General features: G+C 47.3%; 1 protein-coding gene across 4 annotated transcripts in view; it reads right to left on the minus strand.

Annotated features, from left to right (window-relative positions):
• Nucleotides 1–11,138: 11,138 nt before the first annotated feature.
• The window catches only part of CACNA1C (calcium voltage-gated channel subunit alpha1 C), a 317,941-nt gene continuing 301,522 nt past the window's right edge, over nucleotides 11,139–27,557 (minus strand). For 3 of the 4 annotated variants that reach the window (XM_069762924.1, XM_069762923.1, XM_069762926.1), the window contains 17 exons: nucleotides 26,467–26,496; nucleotides 23,737–23,865; nucleotides 23,576–23,641; nucleotides 22,892–22,983; nucleotides 22,499–22,661; nucleotides 22,292–22,419; nucleotides 21,537–21,633; nucleotides 21,251–21,353; nucleotides 20,682–20,783; nucleotides 18,497–18,624; nucleotides 17,856–17,990; nucleotides 14,830–15,167; nucleotides 14,418–14,540; nucleotides 12,973–13,082; nucleotides 12,722–12,828; nucleotides 12,245–12,547; nucleotides 11,139–11,986 (listed from right to left, as the gene is read on the minus strand). In XM_069762924.1, coding sequence (XP_069619025.1) covers nucleotides 11,693–11,986; nucleotides 12,245–12,547; nucleotides 12,722–12,828; nucleotides 12,973–13,082; nucleotides 14,418–14,540; nucleotides 14,830–15,167; nucleotides 17,856–17,990; nucleotides 18,497–18,624; nucleotides 20,682–20,783; nucleotides 21,251–21,353; nucleotides 21,537–21,633; nucleotides 22,292–22,419; nucleotides 22,499–22,661; nucleotides 22,892–22,983; nucleotides 23,576–23,641; nucleotides 23,737–23,865; nucleotides 26,467–26,496 — 2,448 coding nt within the window. In that variant the 3' untranslated portion in view covers nucleotides 11,139–11,692. The remainder of the gene's footprint in view (nucleotides 11,987–12,244; nucleotides 12,548–12,721; nucleotides 12,829–12,972; nucleotides 13,083–14,417; nucleotides 14,541–14,829; nucleotides 15,168–17,855; nucleotides 17,991–18,496; nucleotides 18,625–20,681; nucleotides 20,784–21,250; nucleotides 21,354–21,536; nucleotides 21,634–22,291; nucleotides 22,420–22,498; nucleotides 22,662–22,891; nucleotides 22,984–23,575; nucleotides 23,642–23,736; nucleotides 23,866–26,466; nucleotides 26,497–27,557) is intronic. The other variant, XM_069762925.1, reaches the window with a different exon arrangement.

Here is a 27,557-nt window from a genome sequence, read left to right on the forward strand (position 1 = left end):
CATTATACTATGGGAAGTGAATTGTACTACATGGATGACTATGGTGGTGCATTATACTATATGGAGCACTATGAGGAGTGTATTATACTATGTGGAGGACTGAGCAGTGTATTTTAATATATGGAGGACTATAGGGAGTGTATTATACTATATGGAGGACTGTGGTGCACATTATAATATATGGAGGACTATAGGGTGTATTTTACTAAACAAGTAAAATGCTGCATATTCAGATTGTTTTTGCTGGAACAAAAATCATTGTTCTCAGCAGCACATTGCCGCTGTAAACTGCAGATGTGCTGCTGATAACATGATACTGTATGGGGATCGGTTAGTGATCTGTTAGTGATCGTTCTGTCCCATCATTCTTTCTCAGATGGTGCAAAGAGGGCGGGAAACAAGTGTTGAACAACTTCAGTATTGCTAATCAACCTCATTTAGCGGCCTGAGATCAGCGCATGTAAATACAACCGAAATGCTTTTGTGTGATGTGCAATATGTTAGCATTTGGGGCCTGATTTTAAACTTTGCCTAGGGCCCCACTTTGCCTAAAACCGGCCCTGCCTACAAGTGTACAAAGATATTATACAGTCACCATGTGACAAGTGGGCCTGTGTAACTTCAAATGCCAGGGCTGAATTTTAGTCCCAGTCCGGCCCTGTGTGTGCAGCAGGGGGGTTAAGACCTGCCTCCACGACTAAAGACAGGTATTTTTGCGAAATTAAAAAACGCTTTATTTCTGCTTTGACTGCACCAATAACTAAAAGAGCCACCTTGTCAGAATGCAGCATTACTGCTGCACAAGGTGGCTCTTTTAGTTTCTAACGGCTGGAGGGGGTGACAGAGTCCCTTTAAGTGGAGAAGAAACACTATACATGTTTGGTATCTGCGCACTCGTACTGACCTGGATAATGGAGCGTTTTACCATATAGTGAACATGGCAAATAAAAAAAATAAGTGTGGAATTGCACTTTTTTTGCAATTTCAACACATTTGGAATTTTCTTTTATCGCTTTCCTGTACACTATATGGAAGAATCAGTGGTGGAATTCGCTGCTATGTAGATGAGCCGATCGAGTTGTGCCAGCTTATAGCCTCCCATGGAGACTATTGAAGCATGGCAAAACAAAAAAAAATGTTTTAAAAAATATGAAAAAAATAAAAGTTTAAATCACCCCCCTTTCGCCCCATTCAAAATAAAACAATAAAAAAACCCAAACCTACTCATATTTGGTATCGCCGCGTTCAGAATCGCCCGATCTATCAATAATAATAAAAAAAAAGGATTAACCTGATCGCTAAACAGCCTAGCGAGAAAAAAATTTGAAACGCCAGAATTATGTTTTTTTGGTCGCCGTGACATTGCATTAAAATGTAATAACGTGCGATCAAAAGAACGTATCTGCACCAAAATGGTATCATTAAAAACGTCAGCTCGGCACACAAAACATAAGCCCTCAACAGACCCCAGGTCAGGAAAAATGGAGACGCTACGGGTATTGGAAAATTGCGTTTTTTTTTTTTTTGTTTTTTTTTAAGCAAAGTTTGGAATATTTTTTTACCACTTAGATAAAACGTATATAGGCAGGAGAATAAGGAGCATATAGTACTGTTATATATAAACAAATGTCTTTATTAGTAAAAATATTAAAACAAAGAACAGTAATACGTTCCAATAATAGGCGTTCCTAGTCAAGCACAGAAGGGGAATTGCTGCCCCATTGCCCCCATATATAAATAAATAAATATCCACAGAGGGGGCACAAAGGACCTCATGTGAAGAGTGAAATTGGCAAGCCTGAATAGATCCAGAGTAGTGAGGTAGCCAAGAGGGGACTACAACCATGATAATGGGTAATACATAGCAGCACAGTAAATGGCATGAATAGGCTTACCAATAGGGAGGGCAGAGGAGGGGAGTCCCACTGGAAAAGAGCGCCCCGACACGCGTTTCGCGGCACTGCCACGCCGCTTTCTCAGACTGGTAAGGGGCCATTGATATAGGCCCCCCAGCCTAAAAACAGCAGCCCACAGCTGCCCAGAGAAGGCACATCTATTAGATGCACCAATTCTGGCTCTTTGCCCAGCTCTTCCCACTTGCCTTGTCGAGGTGGCAAGGGGTTAATGTCACCTTGCTATTGTAAGGCGACATTAAGCTGGCTTAGTTATTGTTCTGCCATTTCAAAGCGAAGCCATGGATCTTCTGTAATAAAAATAAAATAAAAAAGCAAAAGTATACTCCCTGATCCGTCGTAGTCAGATATAACGAGTATCCCACACAGTATCTGGGGGAGATAAAGCATCGGGAGCGCCGCTAATGCGACCACCCCCAGCTGTACGCGACTGGGGAAGGAATGAGACGGAGCAGGCGCAGGCCCAGGAACGAGCGGTGACGTCTCCGAGCCTGCGCTCCCTCACTGCCTGACCGTGGGAAAATGCCGGGGAAGAGGATACCGCAGGTAATGTATCTATTCTGTCTAGCAATCTATTCTATCAATCTATTCTATCAATCTATTCTATCAATCTATCTTTTCATTCTATTTATTCATTCTATCTATTCTATCAATCTATCTACAGGAAGTTAGAAAAAAAAAAAGCAGGAAAAACGCCCTGAGTGAACTTACCCTTAGGATCCATGTGTTTCGTGTGATCTCTACTCAAAAAATACATTGTGTCCTCTGTACCATCCATCTCCAGTCATTGTGGATGGAAATTTTGGAGTTTGAAATAGCCAACATCGCTGATTCTCGCTTAGTTCGTCGGTCTCTTCAGTATCTGGTACACTGGAAGGGATACAGTCCTGTAGAGAGGATATAGGTACCAGTATCTGACGTCCATGCGGCCAGTCCTTCCAGTCTTTTCACATGGCACACCCTGATAAACCTGGCTGAGGTTCCGGAGGTCCCTCGTAGAAGGCAGGGTACTGACACGGGGTTACTTCGACAGAGAGGCGTCAGAAGACTGCAGCTTCTGATTTCTCCTATTCTTGCGCTGAAAATAAGCCCTTCACCACCATATTAAACGGTGTAAATTTCTTTGGGCAGTTTATCCTCATCGCCCACTCCCCGGTGCATACCTGTTATATGTGTGTGTATGTTTGCATATTTGGTATTTTCCATTGCCCCTTTTCATATTACCTTGTTAGTCTGGTTGGCTTATTATGGTACACTACTCCCCTCTGGGTGGGCGAAGGGTACAGACTGAGGGTGGATTTAGGAGCGAAGGCAAGGTACGTGGCCCCGGCGTCTGTTCCCAGGACACCTAACAAGAGTTGTGACACCCTCCTACTCTGCACTCATTACCTGGATTAATTGCTCCTGGTTTGAACTCGCTACCTGTATAAAAGACACCTGTCTACAGAATCAATCGCACTCCAACCTCTCCACCATGGCCAAGACCAAAGAGCTGTCTAAGGACACCAGGGACAAAATTGTAGCCCTGCACAAGGCTGCGTGGAATTATATACAGGAGATACCCAGGTTATACCGGATGTACATGTATAATTATATACAGGAGATGCCCAGGTTATACCAGCTCTACATATATAATTATATACAGGAGATGCCCAGGTTATATATCAGCTGTACATATATAATTATATACAGGATATACGCAGGTTATACCGGCTGTACATATATAATTATATACACGAGATGCCCAGGTTATACCGGCTGTACATATATAATTATATACAGGAGATGCCCATGTTATACCGGCTGTACATATATAATTATATACACGAGATGCCCAGGTTATACCAGCTGTACAGATATAATTATATACAGGACATACCCAGGTTATACCGGATGTACATATATAATTATATACAGTACCGGAGATGCCCAGGTTATACCGGCTGTACATATATAATTATATACAGGAGATGCCCAGGTTATACCAGCTGTACAGATATAATTGTATACAGGAGATGCCCAGGTTATACCGGCTGTACATATATAATTATATATAGGAGATGCCCAGGTTATACCGGCTGTACATATATAATTATATACAGGAGATGCCCAGGTTATACCGGCTGTACATATATGATTATATACAGGAGATGCCCAGGTTATATTGGCTGTACATAAATAATTATATACAGGAGATGCCCAGGTTATACCAGCTGTACATATATAATTGTATACAGGACATACCCAGGTTATACCAGCTGTACATATATTATACAGAGGCTCTGTATATAATGAGCTATGTACCATTAGTATAACCTGGGCATCCTTTGTGTATAATTTGCTTTTTCTTGTATATAGTGATTTTTTACGCGTCATTCTTGCAGTGCTTATTACAGGAATTGGACTAAGTGATCACTTTTTTTTTTTTTAAATAAACTTTATTTTGTAGCCATTTTACAACATCATTGCTTAGGTAAAAATGCAATCTTACATAAATATACATTTATCCCAAAGATCAACCTTTTAAATATCTTTATTTCAGAGCCCATTCTGCCGGAGACTGGATGCCACGTGCAAATAGGGGGGAGGAAGGTTTACATTAAACACCCGAGAGCTGAATGTTCCCAAAGGGCCCTGGATAAATAGGGGGCCCAACAGGGAGGCTGGAATAATGGAAGCAAAGAGGGGGCTTTCCTGGGGCAAAGGTCTCTCCAAACACAGGGGCTTTTACATTCTTGGGTCCCTAGCTATCCGATTTCATGAGGATGTTAGGAGAGGACTCAAGTTAATAACCTTCAGCTTTTATAGGGACAGGACCCCACGACCTGTGAATTTGACTGAATTTGCATAACATCAAGTGAAAAAGTTTTTATTTATTTATTTTTTTGCTAAATTTCACTGGCAGCTTTCGTAATTTTGGCAGTGTCTGCTATACGTTACTTTACAGAGGTATTCTGGCATCGTAACCAGCCATGGCCACCACTACATATAGAGGAAAAGAAGCAAATAGGAATAAGGGCACTGTCACTGTGCAGCCATTCAATGGAAAACTGCAGAAAATGCTTCAGGAATACATGAATAATTAATTGCCAGGTATCAATCTGGAGACTTCCTTGAGATGTACAATTCTTCACCTGACTTCTCAAAATGCAAGAATGTAAAGGCCGTGTGTAATAAGTGTATTAGCTTTGTATTATGGGTCATGTTGGGCATGTATATCATAGTCGTGTTGGGGGTGCAGTGCTCTGTGTGGTATATACAGTGCCTTGAAAAAGTATTCCTACCCCACAAACTATTACACATTTTTTCACTTTACACCCACAAACGTAAATGTATTTTATTGCGATTTTATGTGATGTTAACACAATGTAGCAAGTATTTGTGAAGTGTAAAGGAAATTATACAAGGTTTAAAAAAATATACAAATGCGCGTCAAGCTTTTCATATTTATTCAGCCCCCTGTAGTCTGATACCCCTAAATAAAATCCTGAGTGATCAGTTCCTTCCAGAAGTCACGTAATTAGTAAATTAAGTCCATCTGGGTGTGATTTCTTCTCAGTATAACTACAGCTGTTCTGTGAAGGTGTCAAAAGTTTGTGTGAGAACATTGGGGATCAATCAACATCATGGAAACCAAGGAACACACCAGGCAGGTCAGGGATAAAGTTGTGGAGAAGAGGACAGGCAGGGTTAAGTTATAAAAAATAGCCCAAGCTCTGAACATCTCAAGGAGCACTGATTAATCCATCACCAAAAATGGTAGGCGTACGGCACAACTGCAAACCTACCAATACATGGCTGTCCACCTAACCCGACATCCCAAGCAAGGAGAAGACTAATTAGAGAAGCAGCCTAGAGGCTCATGGTCACCCTGGAGAAGCTGCAGAGATCCACAGCTCAGGTGGGAGAATCTGTCCACAGGACAACTATTAATCATATACTTCAGAAATCTGGCCTTTATGGAAGAGTGGCAAAAAGAAAGACCGTTTTGAAAGCCACAAAAAGCCCCATTTGCAGTTTGGGACACAGCAAGTATGTGGAAGAAGGTTCTCTGGTCAGATGAGACTAAAGAAGAACTTTTTGGGCTAAATGCAAAACACTGTGTGATGGAAAACTAACACTGCACATCACCTTGAAAACACCATCCCCACCATCACACGTGGTGGCAGCATCATGCTTAGGGAGCTGCTCAATAAGAAGATGGATGCAGCTAAATACAGGGCAATCCTGGAGGAAAACCGGTCAGAAGACTTGAGACTGGAGTGTGGGTTTACCTTTCAGCAGGACAACAACCCAAATATCCTGCCTGAGCTACAGTGGGGGGTTTAGATGAAAGCATATTCTTGTGTGTGAATGGTCTCATCATAGTCGAACCCAACTCCCAATAAAATACATTTACGGTAAGTTTGTGTGTGTAACTTGAAAAAATGTGGAAAAGTTCACGGGGTATGAATACTTTTTAAAGGCAATGTATCAGGATCATGAAGGGTGTAGTGCTCTGTGTGTGGCATATATATTAGTCATGTTGGGGGTGTAGTGCTCTGTGTTTATCGCTTTGTATGCGGCATATATCCGGGTTATGTTGGAGGCGTGTAGAGCTCAGTGTGTGGCACATGTGGGGGTCATGTTGGGGAAGTACAGTGCTCTGTGTGGCACATGTCAGGGTCATGTTGGGGAAGTACAGTGCTCTGTGTGTGGCACATGTCAGGGTTATGTTGGGTGAGTATAGTGCGCTGTGTCATGTTGAGGTCATGTTGGAGAGTGTAGCGCTCTGTGTGTGGCACATGTCAAGGTCATGTTGGGGTGTGAAGCGCTCGGTGTGTGGCACATGTCGGGGTCATATTAGGTGGTATAGTGCCCTGTCTGTGGCACATGTTGGGGAAGTGGAGCACTCAGTGTGTGGAACATGTCAGGTCATGTTGGGGTGTGAAGCGCTCGGTGTGTGGCACATGTCTGGGTCATATTAGGTGGTATAGTGCCCTGCCTGTGGCACATGTTGGAGGAGTGTAGCGCTCAGTGTGTGGCACATGTCTGGGTCATATTAGGTGGTATAGTGCCCTGTCTGTGGCACATGTTGGGGAAGTGGAACACTCAGTGTGTGGCACATGTCAGGTCATGTTGGGGTGTGAAGTGCTCGGTGTGTGGCACATGTCTGGGTCATATTAGGTGGTATAGTGCCCTGTCTGTGGCACATGTTGGAGGAGTGTAGCGCTCAGTGTGTGGCACATGTTGGGGGAGTGTAGCGCTCAGTGTGTGGCACATGTTGGGGGAGTGTAGCGCTCAGTGTGTGGCACATGTTGGGGGAGTGTAGCGCTCAGTGTGTGGCACATGTTGAGGGAGTGTAGCGCTCAGTGTGTGGCACATGTTGGAGGAGTGTAGCGCTCAGTGTGTGGCACATGTTGGGGGAGTGTAGCGCTCAGTGTGTGGCACATGTTGGGGGAGTGTAGCGCTCAGTGAGTGGCACATGTTGGGGGAGTGTAGCGCTCAGTGTGTGGCACATGTCTGGGTCATATTAGGTGGTATAGTGCCCTGTCTGTGGCACATGTTGGGGAAGTGGAACACTCAGTGTGTGGCACATGTCAGGTCATGTTGGGGTGTGAAGTGCTCGGTGTGTGGCACATGTCTGGGTCATATTAGGTGGTATAGTGCCCTGTCTGTGGCACATGTTGGAGGAGTGTAGCGCTCAGTGTGTGGCACATGTTGGGGGAGTGTAGCGCTCAGTGTGTGGCACATGTTGGAGGAGTGTAGCGCTCAGTGTGTGGCACATGTTGGGGGAGTGTAGCGCTAAGTGTGTGGCACATGTTGGAGGAGTGTAGCGCTCAGTGTGTGGCACATGTTGGGGGAGTGTAGCGCTCAGTGTGTGGCACATGTTGGGGGAGTGTAGCGCTCAGTGTGTGGCACATGTTGGGGGAGTGTAGCGCTCAGTGTGTGGCACATGTTGGGGGAGTGTAGCGCTCAGTGTGTGGCACATGTTGGAGGAGTGTAGCGCTCAGTGTGTGGCACATGTTGGGGGAGTGTAGCGCTCAGTGTGTGGCACATGTTGGGGGAGTGTAGCGCTCAGTGAGTGGCACATGTTGGGGGAGTGTAGCGCTCAGTGTGTGGCACATGTCTGGGTCATATTAGGTGGTATAGTGCCCTGTCTGTGGCACATGTTGGGGAAGTGGAACACTCAGTGTGTGGCACATGTCAGGTCATGTTGGGGTGTGAAGTGCTCGGTGTGTGGCACATGTCTGGGTCATATTAGGTGGTATAGTGCCCTGTCTGTGGCACATGTTGGAGGAGTGTAGCGCTCAGTGTGTGGCACATGTTGGGGGAGTGTAGCGCTCAGTGTGTGGCACATGTTGGGGGAGTGTAGCGCTCAGTGAGTGGCACATGTTGGGGGAGTGTAGCGCTCAGTGTGTGGCACATGTTGGGGGAGTGTAGCGCTCAGTGTGTGGCACATGTTGGGGGAGTGTAGCGCTCAGTGTGTGGCACATGTCGGTCATGTTGGAGTGCAGCGCTCAGTGTGTGGCACATGTTGGGGGAGTGTAGCGCTCTGTGTGGCACATGTTGGAGGAGTGTAGCGCTCTGTGTGGCACATGTTGGAGGAGTGTAGCGCTCTGTGTGGCACATGTTGGAGGAGTGTAGCGCTCAGTGTGTGGCACATGTTGGAGGAGTGTAGCGCTCAGTGTGTGGCACATGTCGGTCATGTTGGAGTGCAGCGCTCAGTGTGTGGCACATGTTGGGGGAGTGTAGCGCTCAGTGTGTGGCACATGTCGGTCATGTTGGAGTGCAGCGCTCAGTGTGTGGCACATGTTGGGGGAGTGTAGCGCTCTGTGTGGCACATGTTGGAGGAGTGTAGCGCTCTGTGTGGCACATGTTGGGGGAGTGTAGCGCTCAGTGTCTGGCACATGTTGGAGGAGTGTAGCGCTCAGTGTGTGGCACATGTTGGAGGAGTGTAGCGCTCAGTGTATGGCACATGTCGGTCATGTTGGAGTGCAGCGCTCAGTGTGTGGCACATGTCGGGGGTCATGTTGTCAGGTATGTTCCTTTATGTATAGCCTAGTATTATGGTCACTGTGGGGTCTGTATACAGTATAGACAGTACAGGGGGGATTCTTCTGGATTGTTTGCTTTCCCTTCCTATCTTTTTGGAGCTCTCTGAGATAATTTCTCATGAAGGTGTTGGTGAGGTTGTATCGCCAAACCCCGATGCTTCACACTGAAGAAACCCAGTATGAAATGGCAATTAAAAATCAAAGTACTAAATAGTTTACATATTTACACCGCAATGTACTGCACAGCAACACATCGCACGAACTCACCCACTGAAACAGAAAGAAACCGACAGTTTTCACTCTTAAAACCAGATGCGAGTGCGGGTTCATGATGGAACTGGTGAGCACAATGTGATTAATGGCAGCCACACTGGACGGGTACGGGGTTACATTCGGCAACAGCTGCACGTTGTATCAAGGTTAAAAAAAGGCTAAGATCACTAGAAATATTAAAAAGCAGACCCAGATTCAAGTATTTCTGCAACAAACCCTTCATGCACAAAGTAGCACAAAACCAAAAGAAAACAGCCACAAGTCACTTGGTAAAGAAGTGCAATCATCTCGCAGCACGTGGCGTCGGTGTCCGGACGCAGCGGAGGCACTGGTCTGTAGGAGAAATCAGAAAATGAGCTACAATCTAAAGTCTCTTTACATTTAATTACTCATTTCTTCTTGTGGTCAAACTGAACACGCCACCAGTCATAGCGGAGAGGAAAAAGAATCAGCATGAAGATTTTTTGACTTTTTTTTTTAATTTCTGCTCATTTTGTGCTTGGGAGTCCAGTGGGCGGTCTTATCAGTGAGTGACAGTCTTCTTGCATAGAGACTGCTTACTGGACTTTTCAGCTCTGAATCAGCAGGAATAGAATCAATTAGAAGTAATACTGTTTTCCCACAAATTTATACCTAGATCTGCTCCCCTCCTCCCGCTCTGTAACATACCGTAATCCCCACAGCCTGACTCCATGTTTAACGCCAAGAAAGAGATTAATTTGCAATGTAGTCGCAAGGATTGTCCAATTTTTGCACCACTTTTTTTTTCGGATTAAGAGGATTCCTCACCGATAAACTGACCCCATTGCTGGGACTTAGCGATCAGTTGTCGTCTGCTAGGAAACCCACAAACAGGAGCAGGTGTTCAGTTTCCCTGCAGCGCCCCCACAGGAGACATACAGCATTACATATTGCTCCCGAAAATCCAAGGGCAGAGTGAGGAGAGCAGTTTCTAGCTACTGTTTGCTTTGGATTTGATTCGATTTACCATTCTTTTTGCCTTAAGAATCATTAGCCCAGTGCCACGTTGTGCTCGCCAACCTCTACCACCGTGCTGCGTGGCGAGATGACGATGAAGCGGTGATGTCATAAATTAACATGCAAAAATCTATCACGTGTCTTCTATCAGCAATACAACATCCCTGAATGTCTAGGAAAGTATATATGTGTATATTTCTCTTTAACAGTATTTCCATTTTAGCAGCTATTAAGGACAATGCCAAAGTCTCGCTAGGAAAAGCATCTGTGAAAAAAATATATCACCGGCGATCAGCACACCCGTTATCCTCAAGGGTTGGCAGTGATTAATGTCTGGTGAAACTTCCACTCTCGAGCACATACGTTGCGCTGATGGACCCTACACTGGTGAGGAAACTATTCTCTTTTATTAAAGGCTCCGCTTGTAACAGGAAAGAATGGCATTTCTCACGCCAGTATGAGTAAAAAAAAAAAAAAAAATGGTTTGCGCCAAATTTCTTTAAAGTTGCAAAATGTTTAATATGTTTGGCACATTTGAGACCGAGAAATGATAAATCTGTCTAAAATACTGGAGATCACACGAAAACCATGGCAACTTTTCTCGAAAATTGAGTGCCAAAAAAAGGGGAAATTTCTAACGTGACGCAAGTCATGATTTCCCACCTTTTTTTTTTCCTTGCAATTTTGCCAAAGATTGGCAATGTATTGGTAAACAGGAAAGATGCATTACGTGCTGCGAACGCCTTTTGCTTTGTGATTTTTCTTAAAGGATCTGAATTTCTAATCACAGAAGGAAGATGGCGACCCTTACACAATTATACTCTCGGATGGAACGGTAGTAAAAAATAAACGTCACGGATTGGTTGATCCGTCTGCATCATCCAGCAGGGACAGCCAATCATCAAACAGGAAGGAACGGCACTGAAACGTGACGGCTGCACCAAATACATTGTATTTAAAGGGAAGGAGCATCTGGACGACATAATTTTTGCTCGGCAGCAGAGACGATGTTGGATGATGCAGCAGGAGCATCGAAAAACATTTTGCATCTGGAAATGCATATTGAGAAAATCTTTGGGGGTTAATGGATAGAAACATAATAACAAAAATTAAAAAATGAGCAAGCCAACTGTTGCGATCGAAGGTTTCTCCGAAGATCCAACCTTTTTAAAGTTCTTAATTTAAAGGATCCAGGATGCCAGGTGACCCCCCCAAAAAAAAGGATTCCAGCGGGTCCTCCAATCCCATAATATAGAATAAAGAAAGAAAATCAGCTCCGGATGTTTTCTCCTCCTCCCGCCCCAACTAAAATGGATGAAGAACGCTGTTCTGGTCACTCCAGGTCACGAGAACAGTGAGGCACTTCTGAAACAAACTCATTAGGAACACCAAAAATAAAAAAAAAGAAACTGAAGAAGGAGCACAAAACTCCTCCAGGAACATCCACCCTCTGACAAATTGGCATTCACTACGGCTCTTGTCTATATGAGGCTACTGGCTGCTTATGTATATTCGGCAGTCCTCCTGTTCGCCATCGCTATTCGCACATCCCGCTGAGAGTCCTGGCTCCTCTGACCTAACCCCCACGCTGTCCAGCCCCTGGTCCCTGCGGTTGGTGAAAGGTGAAAGCTTCCCGTTGGGGCTGGGATTGCTATTCAAGAAGCTGTCGGCTACGGATTCCATCTCCTCTATCGTCATATCGCAGGCATCCGCCAGCTCGTGTGTTGCCACCTGCAAAAAGCAGGGGTCCTGAGCAAATTGCGCCAAACCTTCAGAGATCAGCACCTTTGGAGAAAAGAGATTTGTCAATGTAACATTCTTTTGCAGTCTGTACAGATGTAAAGGGGTTGTTATTTCTCCACCGGGTATTATGCCCCAGTACTAAAAAACAATACCCACACCCCAAGGCATCTGATGTGGGAGAGACACTGCTCAACTTCTAACCTATGATTACGTATCATTCCCATTAATTGCCCTTTATTCGAACACCTATACTTATGCCTGGACATTCACAGGTCCACTTATAATCATTGCTCCCCTTACCGCTTCCACTAAACTGCTTGCACTTCCGTAGTGCTGCCGCGTCTGGTCCCGCGTGTGGCAAGGAACTGTGAGGGAGGCCGGTCGGTCTCGGCCGAGGTTACAGTCGCTGCAATGCACCGATGGGAAGCTGCTGTTTAAACTATCTTTGGGCCCTGGGTCTCCTTGTAGCCTCAGTGCTGGTACAGTTTGTTGTGCCCACCCTCGGGAGCAGGGTGTAGCGGGCGGTGTGGAGCAGAGGCGTGAAAATGCTGTTGGCGAGTGACTCCTCCGTAGAAGCGGGCTGAGCCCGGCTACCGCTAACGCCTGTGAATGTAGAAGATGTCTTTTATTATGCGCTTCATCTTAAAAATGGATTCTGTCCTGTCCCTTATAAAATGCACTAAACTATGAAGAATATAGAATTAATGTATTGATGAAAGAAAGGCAAAAAGAACAGAATCACCACAGATAGTCAAGAAAAATCTTAGAAGTATTCACCTGATGGTGTACCAGATGGAGCTGCGGTAAGACCGCTTTGGGTGAAGTGTCAGCTCCTTGGTTCCGGTACCTCCGTAGACATTCCAGATGGAATGACGCCCTCCGCCCTGCAAAGACACCCATAAAGAAAGCAGCTTTCAAGAATGACTCTTGGACTTTATTGTTTATTCATCAGTATCTTCAAAAGCCCACCATGCGCCCTATATTTGGAGACATATGAAGACTTTTTCTAGCACAACTTCTGGGATTACCTAAGGAGGCTGAGCGCAGGAAGCTTCTTTTAGGAGACGGACACAACCCTCTCTCCACCTCTCCTTCTGATGGGGTCAACTGCCGACTCTCCTCATCTCGATCAGAAAACCTATAGGGTATATGGAGTATTTCAGATGGGGTATATGGAGTATATACCTGTTTTACTCATGAACCACAGATGTGACTCATTCATTATGCTCCTCCTAGGCCTGTCCTCTGTTTTCGACACAGTCGACCGCTCCATCCCACTACAGATCCTCAGTTCCCCAAGTATCACAGACCTTGTCCTCTCCTGGATCTCCAGTCCTCATACCTTTCTAACTGCACATTTAATGTCTCCCACTCCCATACTTCCTCCTCATCCCGACCTCTCTCTGTTGTCCTTCCAAGGATTGGTCTTGGGAAGCCTATTCTTGTCCACTTATACTTTTCACCCGGGAAAACTCAAGAGTCCCACGGCTTCCAGTACCATCTATACACTGATGACCCTTAGATCTACCTCTCAGCCCAGACGTCTCTTCTCTGCTATCCAGAATCTGAGTGTCTATAATCCATATCCTCTTTCTCCTCTTGCCTTACGTAGCTCAACGTGGACTAAACTGACCTCCTCATCTTTCATCCATCTCACCTAAACCCCTCCATTGCCTTGGAGTAACCCTCGACTCGGCCTTGTCCTTCAAAACCTCGCATCCAAGCTCTCCCCACCTCCTGTCGCATCATACTCGAAAATATTTCCAGAATTCATGTACTAAAATATTAGAACCCTAATCATCTCCTGCCTCGACTACTACATTATCCTCCTATGTGGTCTTTCTGCTAACACTCTCGAACCTCTCCAATCTGTCCTTAACTTTGCTGTGTGATTAATCCACCTCTCTCTTCACTACTCCTCCGCAAATCCCTTCATTGGGTTCCATTTCCCAAAACGTAGCCATTTCAAACTACTAACTCTGACCTACAAAGCCGTCCATAATCTGTATCCTTCGTATGTCTCCAAACTAATCTGCCAGTACCTTTCCACACGTAATCTCCGGTCCTCCTAAGACCTTCTCTCCTCTACACTTATATGTTCCTCACCCAATTGCCTCCAAGACTCCTATGGAGTATCCCCCATCCTCTGGAAATCTGTGCCCCAACACATCCGATTATCCGACACACTCGGAACCTGGAAATCCATCTCTTCAAGGAAGTTTAACTGCGCCAACAAGGGAACGGTCACCTCATCACCACCGGAGCTGCCTCAACCCCCCAACTTACTATCTTCTTGCAGATTATTCTGTAGACTGTAAACCCTCCCATCTCTGTACCAGTCTGTCACTGCTAATTTGTTAATTGTAATTTTATATTTTGTATACAAACCCTTTTTTACATGTACAGCAGCCGAATATCAATGGTGGTCTAAAAAGAATTAATAATTTAGGTGTCGTATCTTATGTAAACTCACATGTCTGAACAGAGGAGGCTGGGCTCGCTGCTGTACTCCACTTCCTCACTGGCATCGTATGTCTCATCCTGGGATGCTTCCTCTCGACATATGATCGGCAGACGGCTGTCTCTGGACACTGAGCTGTGGAAGAAGTTATTAGAAACTTAAGTCCCTAAAATGCATGGTGTACTTTCCCTAAGCTTTGTAGCCGAGGAACCTACCGTCCCCAAGCCTCACAATGACATGTCCTGGATTGGCAGTAAAAGAAAACAGAAAAAGACAGTCACGTTGAGATGGCAAAGACACCCGCAGAGATATGTGAAAGATGCTTATGCACGGATCTACCACCTGGTGATAGTGGCTTACAGCACCTACAGAGGCTGAGCAGACTCTCATCATCAAGTCGTTGTCTTTTGAAGCCTAGTCTTACCTCTTGGAGCCAAGTTTCCAGGATCCGTGAGTACGAACTGGGCAGCTCTGTCCTTCTACGGTGCTGATGGTGCCCTGGTATGGAAGCAGGTTGGGAAGACGTACCAAAGCTGTATTGTTGGCGTTGTTAATGTTAGCATTGGAGCCAGAAGACGAGTAACTGCTTGGAGTGAATGTAGAGTCCACTAGCTTCTCATGAGATGGAGAATCGAGGTCCCCGGGGCCACCAGAGGTCTTGTTGATGTGTAGTGGCCGTTGGGTGGTGAACGTTTGTGGGAAAGCACTTCGTACCTCACTTTGGTAGTAGCTGACATGATTCCCAAATAAGCCTCCTGCTCTCTGAGGGTTCAGACAAGAAGAGATGAAGAAGTCAGCACAGGGCAGTAAAATCGCGGTGATTTTCTGGACAAAAATGCAAAATACAATTTGCCTTTTCATAAATTTTACGCTGGATATTTTACATTGCATTTGCTGGCTACAAGCTGCTGTCCTCTATTACTTCCAAGTCACTTATGCAGAAGCTTATTCCTCCAGAGGCAATCTACCTACTGTACACGGTCACATCACTTACCATATATTTTATAAAAGGCAACTTATATTTTACATTCACTTTGTGTCACTGCACTGACTGACAAGTTCTTCTGCACAGACCACTGGAGATGCAATGTACACAATCAGATGCCCCATGGATCGACAACAATATACGACTACAATGTCATAGTGAGATACATTGTGACCAATGTTTTGGGGGGGAGTAGGTGTCGCCCCCAGAAAGGAACAGCCGGATGTTTGGTCATAGGTGTATAAGCTGATATTGGGATCTACCATGTCAAATCAAGAAAATGGCATTTAAATCCAATTCTCTCTATAAAATGGGATTTAAGCCAATTTTTACAACCTACAGGAAGGTGACACGTGACCTGTTAGCTTAGGTTTGCTGTTACAGGACAGTGAGCACAGTGTGACATAAGTGATACAATGTAACACAATCATGACACGGATGTAATGTTATCAAAACAGAGGCATGATACTGTTACCAAAGTACGTGACAGGTTTGATACACTGTTACCAGAGCAGACGTACTCCGCAGAGGAGTGATACAATGATACAGAGCAGACGTACTCAGCGGAGGAGTGATACACTGTTACCAGAGCAGACGTACTCCGCAGAGGAGTGATACAATGATACAGAGCAGACGTACTCCGCAGAGGAGTGATACAATGATACAGAGCAGACATACTCAGTGGAGGAGTGATACAATGAAAAAGAGCAGGCGTACTCAGCGGAGGAGTGATACACTGTTACCAGAGCAGACGTACTCCGCGGAGGAGTGATACAATGATACAGAGCAGACGTACTCAGCGGAGGAGTGATACACTTACCAGAGCAGACATACTCAGCGGAGGAGTGATACAATGAAAAAGAGCAGGCGCCCAGCGGAGGAGTGATACACTGTTACCAGAGCAGACGTACTCCGCGGAGGAGTGATACCATGATACAGAGCAGACGTACTCAGAGGAGGAGTGATACGATGATACAGAGCAGACGTACTCAGCGGAGGAGTGATACGATGATACAGAGCAGACATACTCAGCGGAGGAGTGATACAATGATACAGCAGGTGTACTCAGCGGAGGAGTGATACAATGTTACAGAGCAGGTATACTCAGCAGAGGAGTGATACGATGATACAGAGCAGACATACTCAGCAGAGGAGTGATACAATGTTACAGAGCAGGTATACTCAGCAGAGGAGTGATACAATGATACGGAGCAGACGTACTCAGCGGATGAGTGATACAATGATACAGAGCAGACGTACTCAGCAGAGGAATGATACAATGAAAGAGCAGGTGTACTCAGCAGAGGAGTGATACAATGATACAGAGCAGATGTACTCAGCGGAGGAGTGATACAATGTTACAGAGCAGGTGTACTCAGCAGGAGTGATACAATGTTACCAGGGCAGGTGTACTCAGCAGAGGAGTGATACAATGTTACCTGGGCAGGTGTACTCGGAGCAGTGATACAATTTTACAGAGCAGACGTACTCAGCAGAGGAGTGATATAATGTTACCAGGACAGGTGTACTCAGAGCAGTGATACAATGATACAGAGCAGACGTACTCAGCAGAGGAGTGATATAATGTTACCTGGGCAGGTGTACTCAGCAGAGGAGTGATATAATGTTACCAGGAAAGGTGTACTCGGAGCAGTGATATGTTACCTGGGCAGGTGTACTCGAAGCAGTGATGCAATGATGCAGAGCAGGCGTAAACAATGGATGAGTGATACAATGTTACACAGAGGATACAGTACAGATACCAGATGAGTACTACAATGCGATACAGCAGGATATTAGACGCTGCTATAGACAGTGATACAATGTTACAGGTACAGTGATATAATGTTACAGGTACAGTGATACAGAATGAGTGATACAATATGGAACCACAGGATAAAATACAGAGTCTGAAGCAATGACACAAGTGAACAAGCAGCTGTGCATTGTTACACACGCGGACAAGCCTCGGTAATGAAACATGCTGAAGGCTACACTGAGGCTTTGGTCGCCTGGTGTGAACAGTGTCACATCGCTCCCTCTCATTTAATAACGGTCAGAGAGGTCGCAGGACGCCATCACTCTCACAAATGTGACCATTTCATACCCAAGTGCAAACATTCTTCTGGTTTGTCTGGAAATTGACATCATGCGACAACAGTCTCCTCATGTAAGGAGCTGTGAGAATGACGTGTAGGATAGCACATGGTGTACGCGGCAGGACTTACAGTAGATGGGATACACTGGGGGTGTTAGTACGGGGTACAGAGGAGTAGGTGCAGTGTGCACACGTTATATACAGAGTTAGACGTTACAGCAGGATGGATGCGGAGCGCGCTGGCTACAGGGTGACCTACGCTGGTGGGATAATAGCTGGCGGACGTGTTGTAGCAGAGCGGATTCAGCCCATGTTACCCACAAGTGTCATGCACACGATCGCCCCAGAACAGTCAGGTCCTACACACCCTGAAGATGTCGTCCTCTGACGCTGCAGACACGGCCTCCTTCATGGCTTTGTCCAACTCTTCCTCTGCGGTCAGGTCTCCAGAAATAGCTCTGCGGATCTCAGGCCCGATATCATGCAGCGTGCGTAGCCCGGCCTGAAGGGAACCACAAACATCTGGGCTACATGCCAGGGCAGAGGTTTGCTAGCTCCTTACCAGTAGTCAGGACCTGGATTACGGGGCCCTTCTTATCCTGGGGGCCATTTCCATAGCAGTTGGATATATATGGTGTATACAGAGTGGTATATAAGGTTATGTACAGATGGTATATACAGTCATGTACAGGATGATTTATACAGGGTGGCAGATATGGCAATGTACAGTAATATAGGGAAGTATATACAGTTATGTACAGGATGGCGATGACGAGGAGGTGTATACACTCATGTAGGCGCTATTTCCACTAACTGCCTCTTATATGGAAAATTCAATACATTGACTATATATTGGCTTGCATCGGCATCAAAGGGTTAATACATGGCACTATAGCTGCGTAACATACTGTCCTATAGTCTGGAGACGTGACAGACCCGTCTGACTGAGCCCCCTCGTCTTCCCACCTAACACAGTGAACTCCAGGATGATGGGAGTGATTACAATACCTGCAGCGAGAGAGCGTTGCGCTGGGAAGGTTTTCCTACCAACCCCTGCTCTTTGCGTTTCTTGAATTTCCGAAAATATTCCTGAATCAGGAAAGTGGCGTAAAATTTTCCCACAGTGACTTCATCATCTGAGAGAAGAGCACACAATGGTGAGTACCCAGAATCCACAGCTAGGAGCGCATGTTCTGCATGTCTTATGTATGGGGCTACTAAGAGCACATCGCACGGGCTGATCCTGTGTGTTGCATTGTCATCCCTTCCAACATAAAAGTGGGACTGAATGCAAGTCCTGTGCCTGGTATCCCGATATTACATAGGAAGAATGGGACTTCAGCTGAGCAATTTTCTCTAGAGGCCGGCCGCACGACTACCCCCCTTCTCTAGAGGCCGGCCGCACGACTACCCCCCTTCTCTAGAGGCCGGCCGCACGACTACCCGCTCTCTAGAGGCCGGCCGCATGACTACCCCTTCTCTAGAGGCCGACCACACGACTACCCCCTTCTGTAGAGGCCGGACGCACGACTCCCCCCCCTTCTGTAGAGGCCGGCCGCACAACTACCCCCCTTCTGTAGAGGCCGGCCGCACGACTACCCCTTCTCTAGAGGCCGGCTGCACGACTACACCCTTCTCTAGAGGCCGGCCGCACGACTACCCCTCCTTCTGTACAGGCCGGCTGCACGACTACCCCCCTTCTCTGGAGGCCGTCCGCACGACTACACCCTTCTCTAGAGGCCGACCGCAAGACTACCCCCCCTTCTGTAGAGGCCGGCCGCACAACTACCCCCCTTCTGTAGAGGCCGGCCGCACGACTACACCCTTCTCTAGAGGCCGGCCGCACGACTACCCCCTTCTGTAGAGGCCGGCCGCACGACTACCCCCCTTCTGTAGAGGCCGGCCGCACGACTACCCCCCTTCTCTGGAGGCCGTCCGCACGACTACACCCTTCTCTAGAGGCCGACCGCAAGACTACCCCCCCTTCTGTAGAGGCCGGCCGCATGACTACCCCTTCTCTAGAGGCTAGCCACACATCTCTATTCTTCTCTTGAGGCCGGCTGACTCCCCCTTCTCTAGAGGCCAGCCACACGTCTCTTGCACCTCGCTAGAGGCCAGCCGGCTGACTCGCCCTTCTGTAGAGGCCGGCCGCACGACTACCCCATTCTGTAGAGGCCGGCCGCACGACTACCCCCCTTCTGTAGACGCCGGCCGCACAACTACCCCTTCTCTAGAGGCCGGCCGCACGACTACCCCTTCTCTAGAGGCTAGCCACACATCTCTATTCTCTTGAGGCCAGCCGGCTGACCCCCCCTTCTCTAGAGGCCAGCCACACGTCTCTTACACCTTGCTAGAGGCCAGCCACACGTCTCTTACCGCTCGCTAGAGGCCAGCCGGCTGACTCGCCCTTCTCGAGGGGCCAGCCACACGTCTCTGCAACACATTGTGAAAGTGGTGCCAGTCACCTGCTAATGCTGACCCAGCCAGAGACTGGAGGGGAGTCAGCCGGCTGGCCTCTAGCGAGGGGTAAGGCCTCTTTCACACTTCCGTCTTTCAGCTTCCGTCACAATCTGTCGGTTTTTGAGAATGCAGGATCCTGCATTTTCCCATAGACTTGTATTAGCGATGGAATGTGACAGATGGCCATCCATTTCATCCGTCGTTCACTGGATCCGTCGGAAAATAGCGGTATTTTCCAAAGGATCCAGTGCACAACGGATGAAACGGATGGCCATCCGTCACAATCCGTCGCTAAGGCTACTTTCACACCAGCGTTTTTTTTTTTAAACCGTCGCAATCCGTCGTTTTGGGCAAAAAACGGATCCTGCAAATGTGCCCGCAGGATGCTTTTTTTGCCCATTGACTTGTATTAGCGACGGATGGCCACACGTCGCGTCCGTCGTGCAACGGATCCGTCGTGTTTTGGTGGACCATCATGAAAAAACGTTCAAGGGAACGTTTTTCGTACGTCGTGTCCGCCATTTTCTACCGCACATGCGCGGCTGGAACTCCGCCCCCTCCTCCCCGGACTGCAGAATGGGCAGCGGATGCATTGAAAAACTGCATCCGCTGCCCACATCTTGCGTCGGTACGTTGGCCCGATGCTTAGCGACGGACCCATACCGACGCAACTGTGAAAGTAGCCTAAGCTGCATCTTGCCCAATATTCATCACCAAGGACCATTTCACTTACCGCCAGCAGGGGGCACCACCTGATCCAGGAGTTTCATGCTGGTTCTTTTCCAGATCTTTTTAATGATCGCCCTGAGCTCTTCGTTAGCTTGTTCTAGGTTACCTGTTGGGTGGCAGAATTGTTAGCAGCGGGGTGAGGGGTACAAGCAGCAATACATTGCATATGAGGGGCTCCTGATTACTTTTAGGGGGCTGTCCAGTTTTATATATAAAATTTTATATGATGTGAAGTTATTCTGTGAGATGCAATCCCTAGCAGCAGATGATGGTGACACTTACAAACCCCTTATACTTTGTGTCCGTGGCTATAGACGATCTGAGATTGTGATTAGTTAGTAACAGAGTCATAAACTCTGATGCCCTCGGCTATAAATGTGACACTTTTTACAGCTGTCGCCATTTTTAAGGGGGGATGGGCAGATTTAACATCACTTACGTTGTAAATTGACGAAAAATTATAGACTGAGCATAATAAATAAATAAATTCCTTCTCAGGGTTTTTTTTTTTAGGAAGGAAAGGAACAATCCTCGACATAATGTATAGAAGATGGTGTGAAGAAATATGATTACCGTCAGTTTTAATGCATAGAGATGTCCGAACCAAAGCGAAGAGCGTGGCGTTAAACATGACTGTCCCATCGCTGTTCAGAGGCATGTTCATGGCAACTAACCGCTGCATGACAGAGAAAACGGAGGTGAAGCAGGCGTCACACGCTCCAGGGTACGTCAGGGTGCCTCGTCCACCTGGAGCGCTTTGTTACATCATTGCGGAGCGAGAATCAATACTTGGTGACGCGTGTAACATTGTGGCAGGAGGGCGACATTCACACCGTGTCCCCGACATGCATCCGATTACCTTACACGCCACACGATGCGGGCACAGCTTTCCAAATCCCAACGGCGGCTGGATCCGTCTTAGCAGGGTCACGACATCAAGGTGCTTGATACGACCCCTGGGTCAGGAAACAACATTTTAATACATTTTCTGCAGTAACTGTCCTATTGTCGTGATCCGTTCCAGGGTTTAATCCTGTCTGCCCTTTTTTCGGGCGGATCATGTCAAGGGTTAACTTTGCTCTGCCTAATTCTGGGTTCAGGTTTGCTATTTAGCTCCTATGCGTCCTGCTGGCGGTGTCAGCTATAGTTCTGCCTTCGGCGTGTGAACCTGACTCTGGTAGCTCTTGATTTGTCCTCCTGTGATCCCTGACTTGCCCCGTGTCTGTTGACTCCCTCTGTCTGCCCTTTTCCCAGTGTTTCCCTGTTTGTCGGTTTTGATTCTTTGGTTTCTGACTTGGCTTGTATTTGGACTCTCTTCTGCCTTTGTCTTATCCGCTTCTGACTGTTGCTGAACCTCCTGGCTTGTTCCTGACCACATGTACTTCATATCCCTTTTGGTACTTCCGCCTCTGATTGTATTTTGACTTGGCTTGACTGACCACTCTCTTGCCACTTGGTGGCGCCTGTGCTGCTGCCCTGTGGTGCTTCTCTGTGTACGCAGTCTCACTTCCCTCTCAAGATCCCTCTGGTGGAGGTTGCGTTATACTGCACTGCAGCAGAATGACAGCTATATTTCCCTACATTTACTGATCGGTGAACGTCTGACGCTCTTACTTGGCCTCCGGATCATACTCTGCCCAAATCCTTTTAAATTCATCCAAATGATGAGGACCCAATATGGACCAGTCTCGCGTCAGATAGTCAAAGTTATCCATAATGACGGCAACAAACAGGTTGATGATCTGCAGAGGAAGAAAGGAAAAACTGACGACTCTGTTCACCCAGACCATAGAGAGGAGTCGTCAGAGGGGTGAAACCCACCAGGAAGGCGCAGAGCATGTAAAAGCTGATGAAATAGAAGACGGCGAAGCTGCTGCCACAGGTGTAGTCTTCGTCGTTGCGGTGGATCTCAGAAAAGGGGTCACACTTCTTGTTGGGGAGACAGGCCAGCATGATCTCCTGCCACGCTTCACCAGTCGCACATCTGTGAGGACCACACGGGTCAGCGGCGAGCAAAAGAGGTGAAAGAATGGACATTATTAAATCAACGGCATGTGAATATGTCCAGATCTACGGCCACATGTGAACGCTGCAGACACAGAAACATTCTTTTAAATAGAATATATCGTGCACATTTGTGGCTTGAATGCTTTATTTTATAAGGATGGAAAAGCTCGACGGGCAAACCGCCCCTCCGATCCACGTGCCACCAACCTGAAGAGCAGCAGGACGGCCTGAGGGAAGGTCTGGAAATTATTATTCCTGTTGATGTCTGTCGTGTCGTTTAGTGCAATCTTCCCAAAAACCTGCACAGAGAAAATCACGTCAGCGACATGTTATAGTTTTATAGTTGAGATGATGGCACATGGTGGAGAATGTGATCTGCAGTACCCGAGAACAGCCACTACCCGGTGTACGGCGCTGTGCTGTTCTGCCTTTCTACATTATGTACACCCGGCATGATCGGGCGGAGGGCCGGGTGTCCGACCCCAATGATTTGATATCGATGAATTCGTCTTAGGATAGGTCTTCAGTATCTAAGTCCTGGACAACCCCTTTAGCTAAAGATTTTTGTCCTCCAGATGAGATGACCACAGTGCGATTGGAAATTTAAAGGGATAGTCCGGTTCAGAAAAAAAATTCTAATTCTTTTAGTAGCAGAGTCCTCATTACAGGATCCTCATCTGTTAACTACAAAGAGCGCTTCTCGCTGCAGGGTAAAGCGTGGCAGCACATAGCACACTTTTCAGTGGGTAATGCTTCATTTCTCCAGTGGAGGCGCTGTGGGCTAACGGAACGCCTTCTATTGAGAGAGCGCTCTGGGATCTCGGAGGGGATTTATCGAGGGGATGGGACCTCTGATAAAATGTGGACAAAATGGTGAAGAGGTTTCCTTACCTGCATCCCAATCACCGCATAGATAAAAAACAGCATAACTATCAGGAGAGCCACATACGGCAGTGCCTGTGTGGGAAGAAGGGACACAACGGTGTCAGGAATCCATGTGATAGGGACGTGGTGTTAACACTGTACGATTAGAGCAGACGGATCCTCGTTACCTGGAAAGACTTGATGAATGTCCAGAGAAGGGTCCGGATTCCCTCCCCGCGACTGAGGAGCTTTACCAGCCTCATAACACGAAAAAGCCTGAAGAAGGTGATGGAGATGCGCGAGTTTTCCTCCCCCTGCTACAATATACAGTGGTCGTAGGTTAGACAGGACCCAAGGCCGCTGGCAGGCGCTGCCTGTCTATCCTACCCTGCCCAGGCCCACGCTCTGTCCTACCCTGCAGACCCCGCCAAACCCTATGCTCTGTCCTACCCTGCAGACCCCGCCAGGGCCCTACGCTCTGTCCTACCCGGGAGACCCTGCCTGGGCCCTACACTCTGTCCTACCCTGCACACCCGGCCCGAACCCTACGCTCTGTCCTACCCTGCCCGGACCCTACGCTCTGTCCTACCCTGCCCGGGCCCTATGCTCTGTCCTACTCTGCAGACCCCGCCCGGACCCTACACTCTGTCCTACCCTGCACACCCGCCCCGTATGCTCTGTCCTACCCTGCAGACACCACCCGGACCCTACGCTCTGACCTACCCTGCACACCCCGCCTAGACCCTACGCTCTGTCCTGCCCTGCACACCCAGCCCAGACCCTATGCTCTGTCCTACCCTGCACACCCCGCCCGGACTTTACCCTCTCATACCCTGCACATCCCGCCCGGACCCTACGCTCTGTCCTACCTTGCAGACCCCGCCCGGACCCTACGCTCTGTTCTAACCTGCAGACCTCGTCCGGGCCCTACGCTGTCCTACCCTGCACACCCCGCCAGGACCCTACGCTCTGTCCTACCCTGCAGACCCCGCCCGGGCCCTACGCTCTGTCCTACCCTGCAGACCTTGCCTGGGCCCTACGCTCTGTCCTACCCTGCACACCCCGCCCGGACCCTACGCTCTGTCCTACCCTGCAGACCCCGCCCGGACCCTACGCTCTGTCCTACCCTGCACACCCTGCCTGGACCCTATGCTGTCCTACCTTGTAGACCCCGCCCGGGCCCTATGCTCTGTCCTACCCTGCAGACCCAACCCGGACCCTACACTCTGTCCTACCCTGCAGACCCCGCCCGGACCCTACGCTCTGTCCTACCGTGCAGACCCCGCCCGGACCCTACGCTCTGTCCTACCCTGCAGACCTGCCAACACTCCAAAAATGTCAAGATCTCATCTTAAAAAAAATAAAATCAAAATCCTTCATCAACACTCAGGAATCTTGTAAGTCCACGTAACTCAGTGCTGTCTCTGAAGTTTCCCTACCCATAAAAAACATTGGAAACTATGGGCCTGAATTTTTGATGTAATAACATCGATGTCATCCAAAAATGTGGTACCCCAAGGATCTATATACACCAATACCTAAAGTCTAATGGCTTCCACGTAAAACTTTCCTCCCATTAACCCCTAATCTGCAGAAATAAAACAAAACAACATGAAGACTGGAGAGGACGGACGGGTCGGAGGATTTCTTGTTGAGAACATCTCAGGACTCCATCGGATGCCGGCCACCATTAGGCTCAATGGCGTTTTGTTTTGTTTTTTTCGAAGACTTCTTGCAAATTATTTCAATTAGTGTCAATTACAAATTAGCCGCAGATCGTCGCGGGTTTCTACTCTCCCCAAGAAGAACAGAAAAGAAATCAATTACACTTCGGGAATGTTATTGTTCCACGCGAGAATGCCGCCGTGCCGTAATCCGCTTATAAAACACCGCCTCCAAGTTATAATTTATTCATTCCATGGGGGGTTGTATAAATGTCACAATACCAAAAACCGTCATCTATAATTACAGCCGCTGTGGAAAACGCTACTGATGGATCTCACTGACGATCTACAAATTCTCCTGTGATCCGAGCCGTAGTGGTGATCGTGTCCCCTGCACCTCGGATCCGTGCTCAGTAATTTCACCATAAATCTAGGGATAGGAGATTTGTTTTTCTAATACAGAGATCCAAAACCCCTGCAGAGACAAATCGGGGAACTTAATAAAGAAATCGACAATCATTTGAGAAGAAGGCAGTGCCGCCGTGTGACAAATTTACAGAAATTATCGCAAATTAGTGCAGATGTCAATTTCCGATGGACGGAGATGTGGCAAATTTTACCCCAACGTACTTTTGGTTTCAGACTGAGGAGCAAAACCTCAATCTCAGCACATCTGCACCAAAGCAATAACTGTCCAAGAGACTGATTGGTGGCACAGAGGGAACAGCGCAGGAGGCATAATTTATCCATTCGGTAGGTGAGAGATGCTGCCGTCACGGCTCCCATCACCTGCCGATGGACGTCGCATCCATGTAAAAGGCGCCAGATAATCCTCTAGATGGATGTCGTGATATCGGTCATGAGATTGTGGCCATCTACCCGGGCAGCATTAATATTTGCCGTTTTCCGGAGCATCGATCACGGCCCTGAACATTTAAAGTTTTCAACAAGAATTCCTCCTGTTCTGTCCTCTTCAGGTTAATCTGACGGAAAGTCAGGGCCACCTCTTGGGATCTCCTCCCTGGACCGGCCCAGTGGCAAGCGGTAAGACAAGCTTAGAAGAACAGAGTATTACACAGATAAACCACAAAGTTCACAGCTCAGGAGACACAAATACAACATGGCGGCCACAGGGCATGCAGAGAAGACTAGACAAGGTGTGCGAAGAGCCCCGCAGTCAGGGGCACACAGCTGTGTCAGGGGTGTCAGGAGAAAGAAGGGGTGACAGTGCTCTGAACGGTTGTTTGGTCTTACCATATTGTGGCATTGGGCATGTTCACCTGTCTTTAAAGAAAGGCAGACAGAGATAAGATGTAATACCGGCTATATCCACAGGGGGGCACAGTACAGCAATATGATCAGCATGGAGGGTAGGAAAAGGGGAAGGATAAGCAAGTGGAATACAAAATACAGCTAAATCGTCAACCCTGGTGGTACTCCGGTAGAAGAAGTCTTTTACTGCTGCGCCAAACTACAACCCCCACCATCCTGGTCATTTACTGGGATACTAGGGGTGAGATGCTGGAGGTCGGAGACCTCCGAAAACTTTACATCTTTTTATTTGGGCCTTCCTTCCAATTACGCTGGGCGTAAAGGGTCAATGTTTTTCTAATCCTGGACACTCCCCATTAAAGGGAATCTGTCAGCAGATTTTTGCTACCTCATCTGAGAGCAGGATGATGCAGGCAAAGAGAAGCTGAATCTAGTGATGTGTAACTTAGTTTACTGGGCGCAGCCGTTCTGACATAGTCAGAGGTTTTAGATTTAGAATGAAGCAGAGCCGAGGAAGCTAACCCCGCCCACACCACAGCTTGCACCGCCCACATCACAGCTGCCCCGCCCACACCAGGCTCTCCATGTGCAAATATAAACCTAAACAACTAGATCCACAACATATTTGTCACTTTATTACACAATTTAAAAAGACACAAAACAGACATAATACAAATTATTTGGTCTGATTATTTTGTATTTATTTACAAATTCTATTTTGTGCCTTTTTTGTGGCTATCATTGTTTAGGTTTATATATGGGGGTACATCCTTAGGCTCTTATAAATTTTCGGTATTTCCTTCTTTTGTAGGTGTGTGTCTCCATGTACAAAGTCCGTAGACAGTGAGGTGCTTAGTTGCCGGAGTAGTCTCGTCTGGCAATGTTAATATCTTGGTGATAAATCCTTCGCAGTTAGTAAACAGCCCAAGTGACACATCCCTGAATTCTGTGTTTTAGCCTCTGTCTCCGGCTGTGTGAAGATTACAGAGCAAAATCCTGCAGACAGATTCCCCATTAATGAATTAAACATTTCCATCTGAAATCTGCAATGATCTGTGCCATCGCAGGTCTTG

The sequence above is a fragment of the Ranitomeya imitator genome, chromosome 4 (assembly GCF_032444005.1).
Source record: "Ranitomeya imitator isolate aRanImi1 chromosome 4, aRanImi1.pri, whole genome shotgun sequence".
Classification (NCBI taxonomy): Eukaryota; Metazoa; Chordata; class Amphibia; order Anura; family Dendrobatidae; genus Ranitomeya; species Ranitomeya imitator.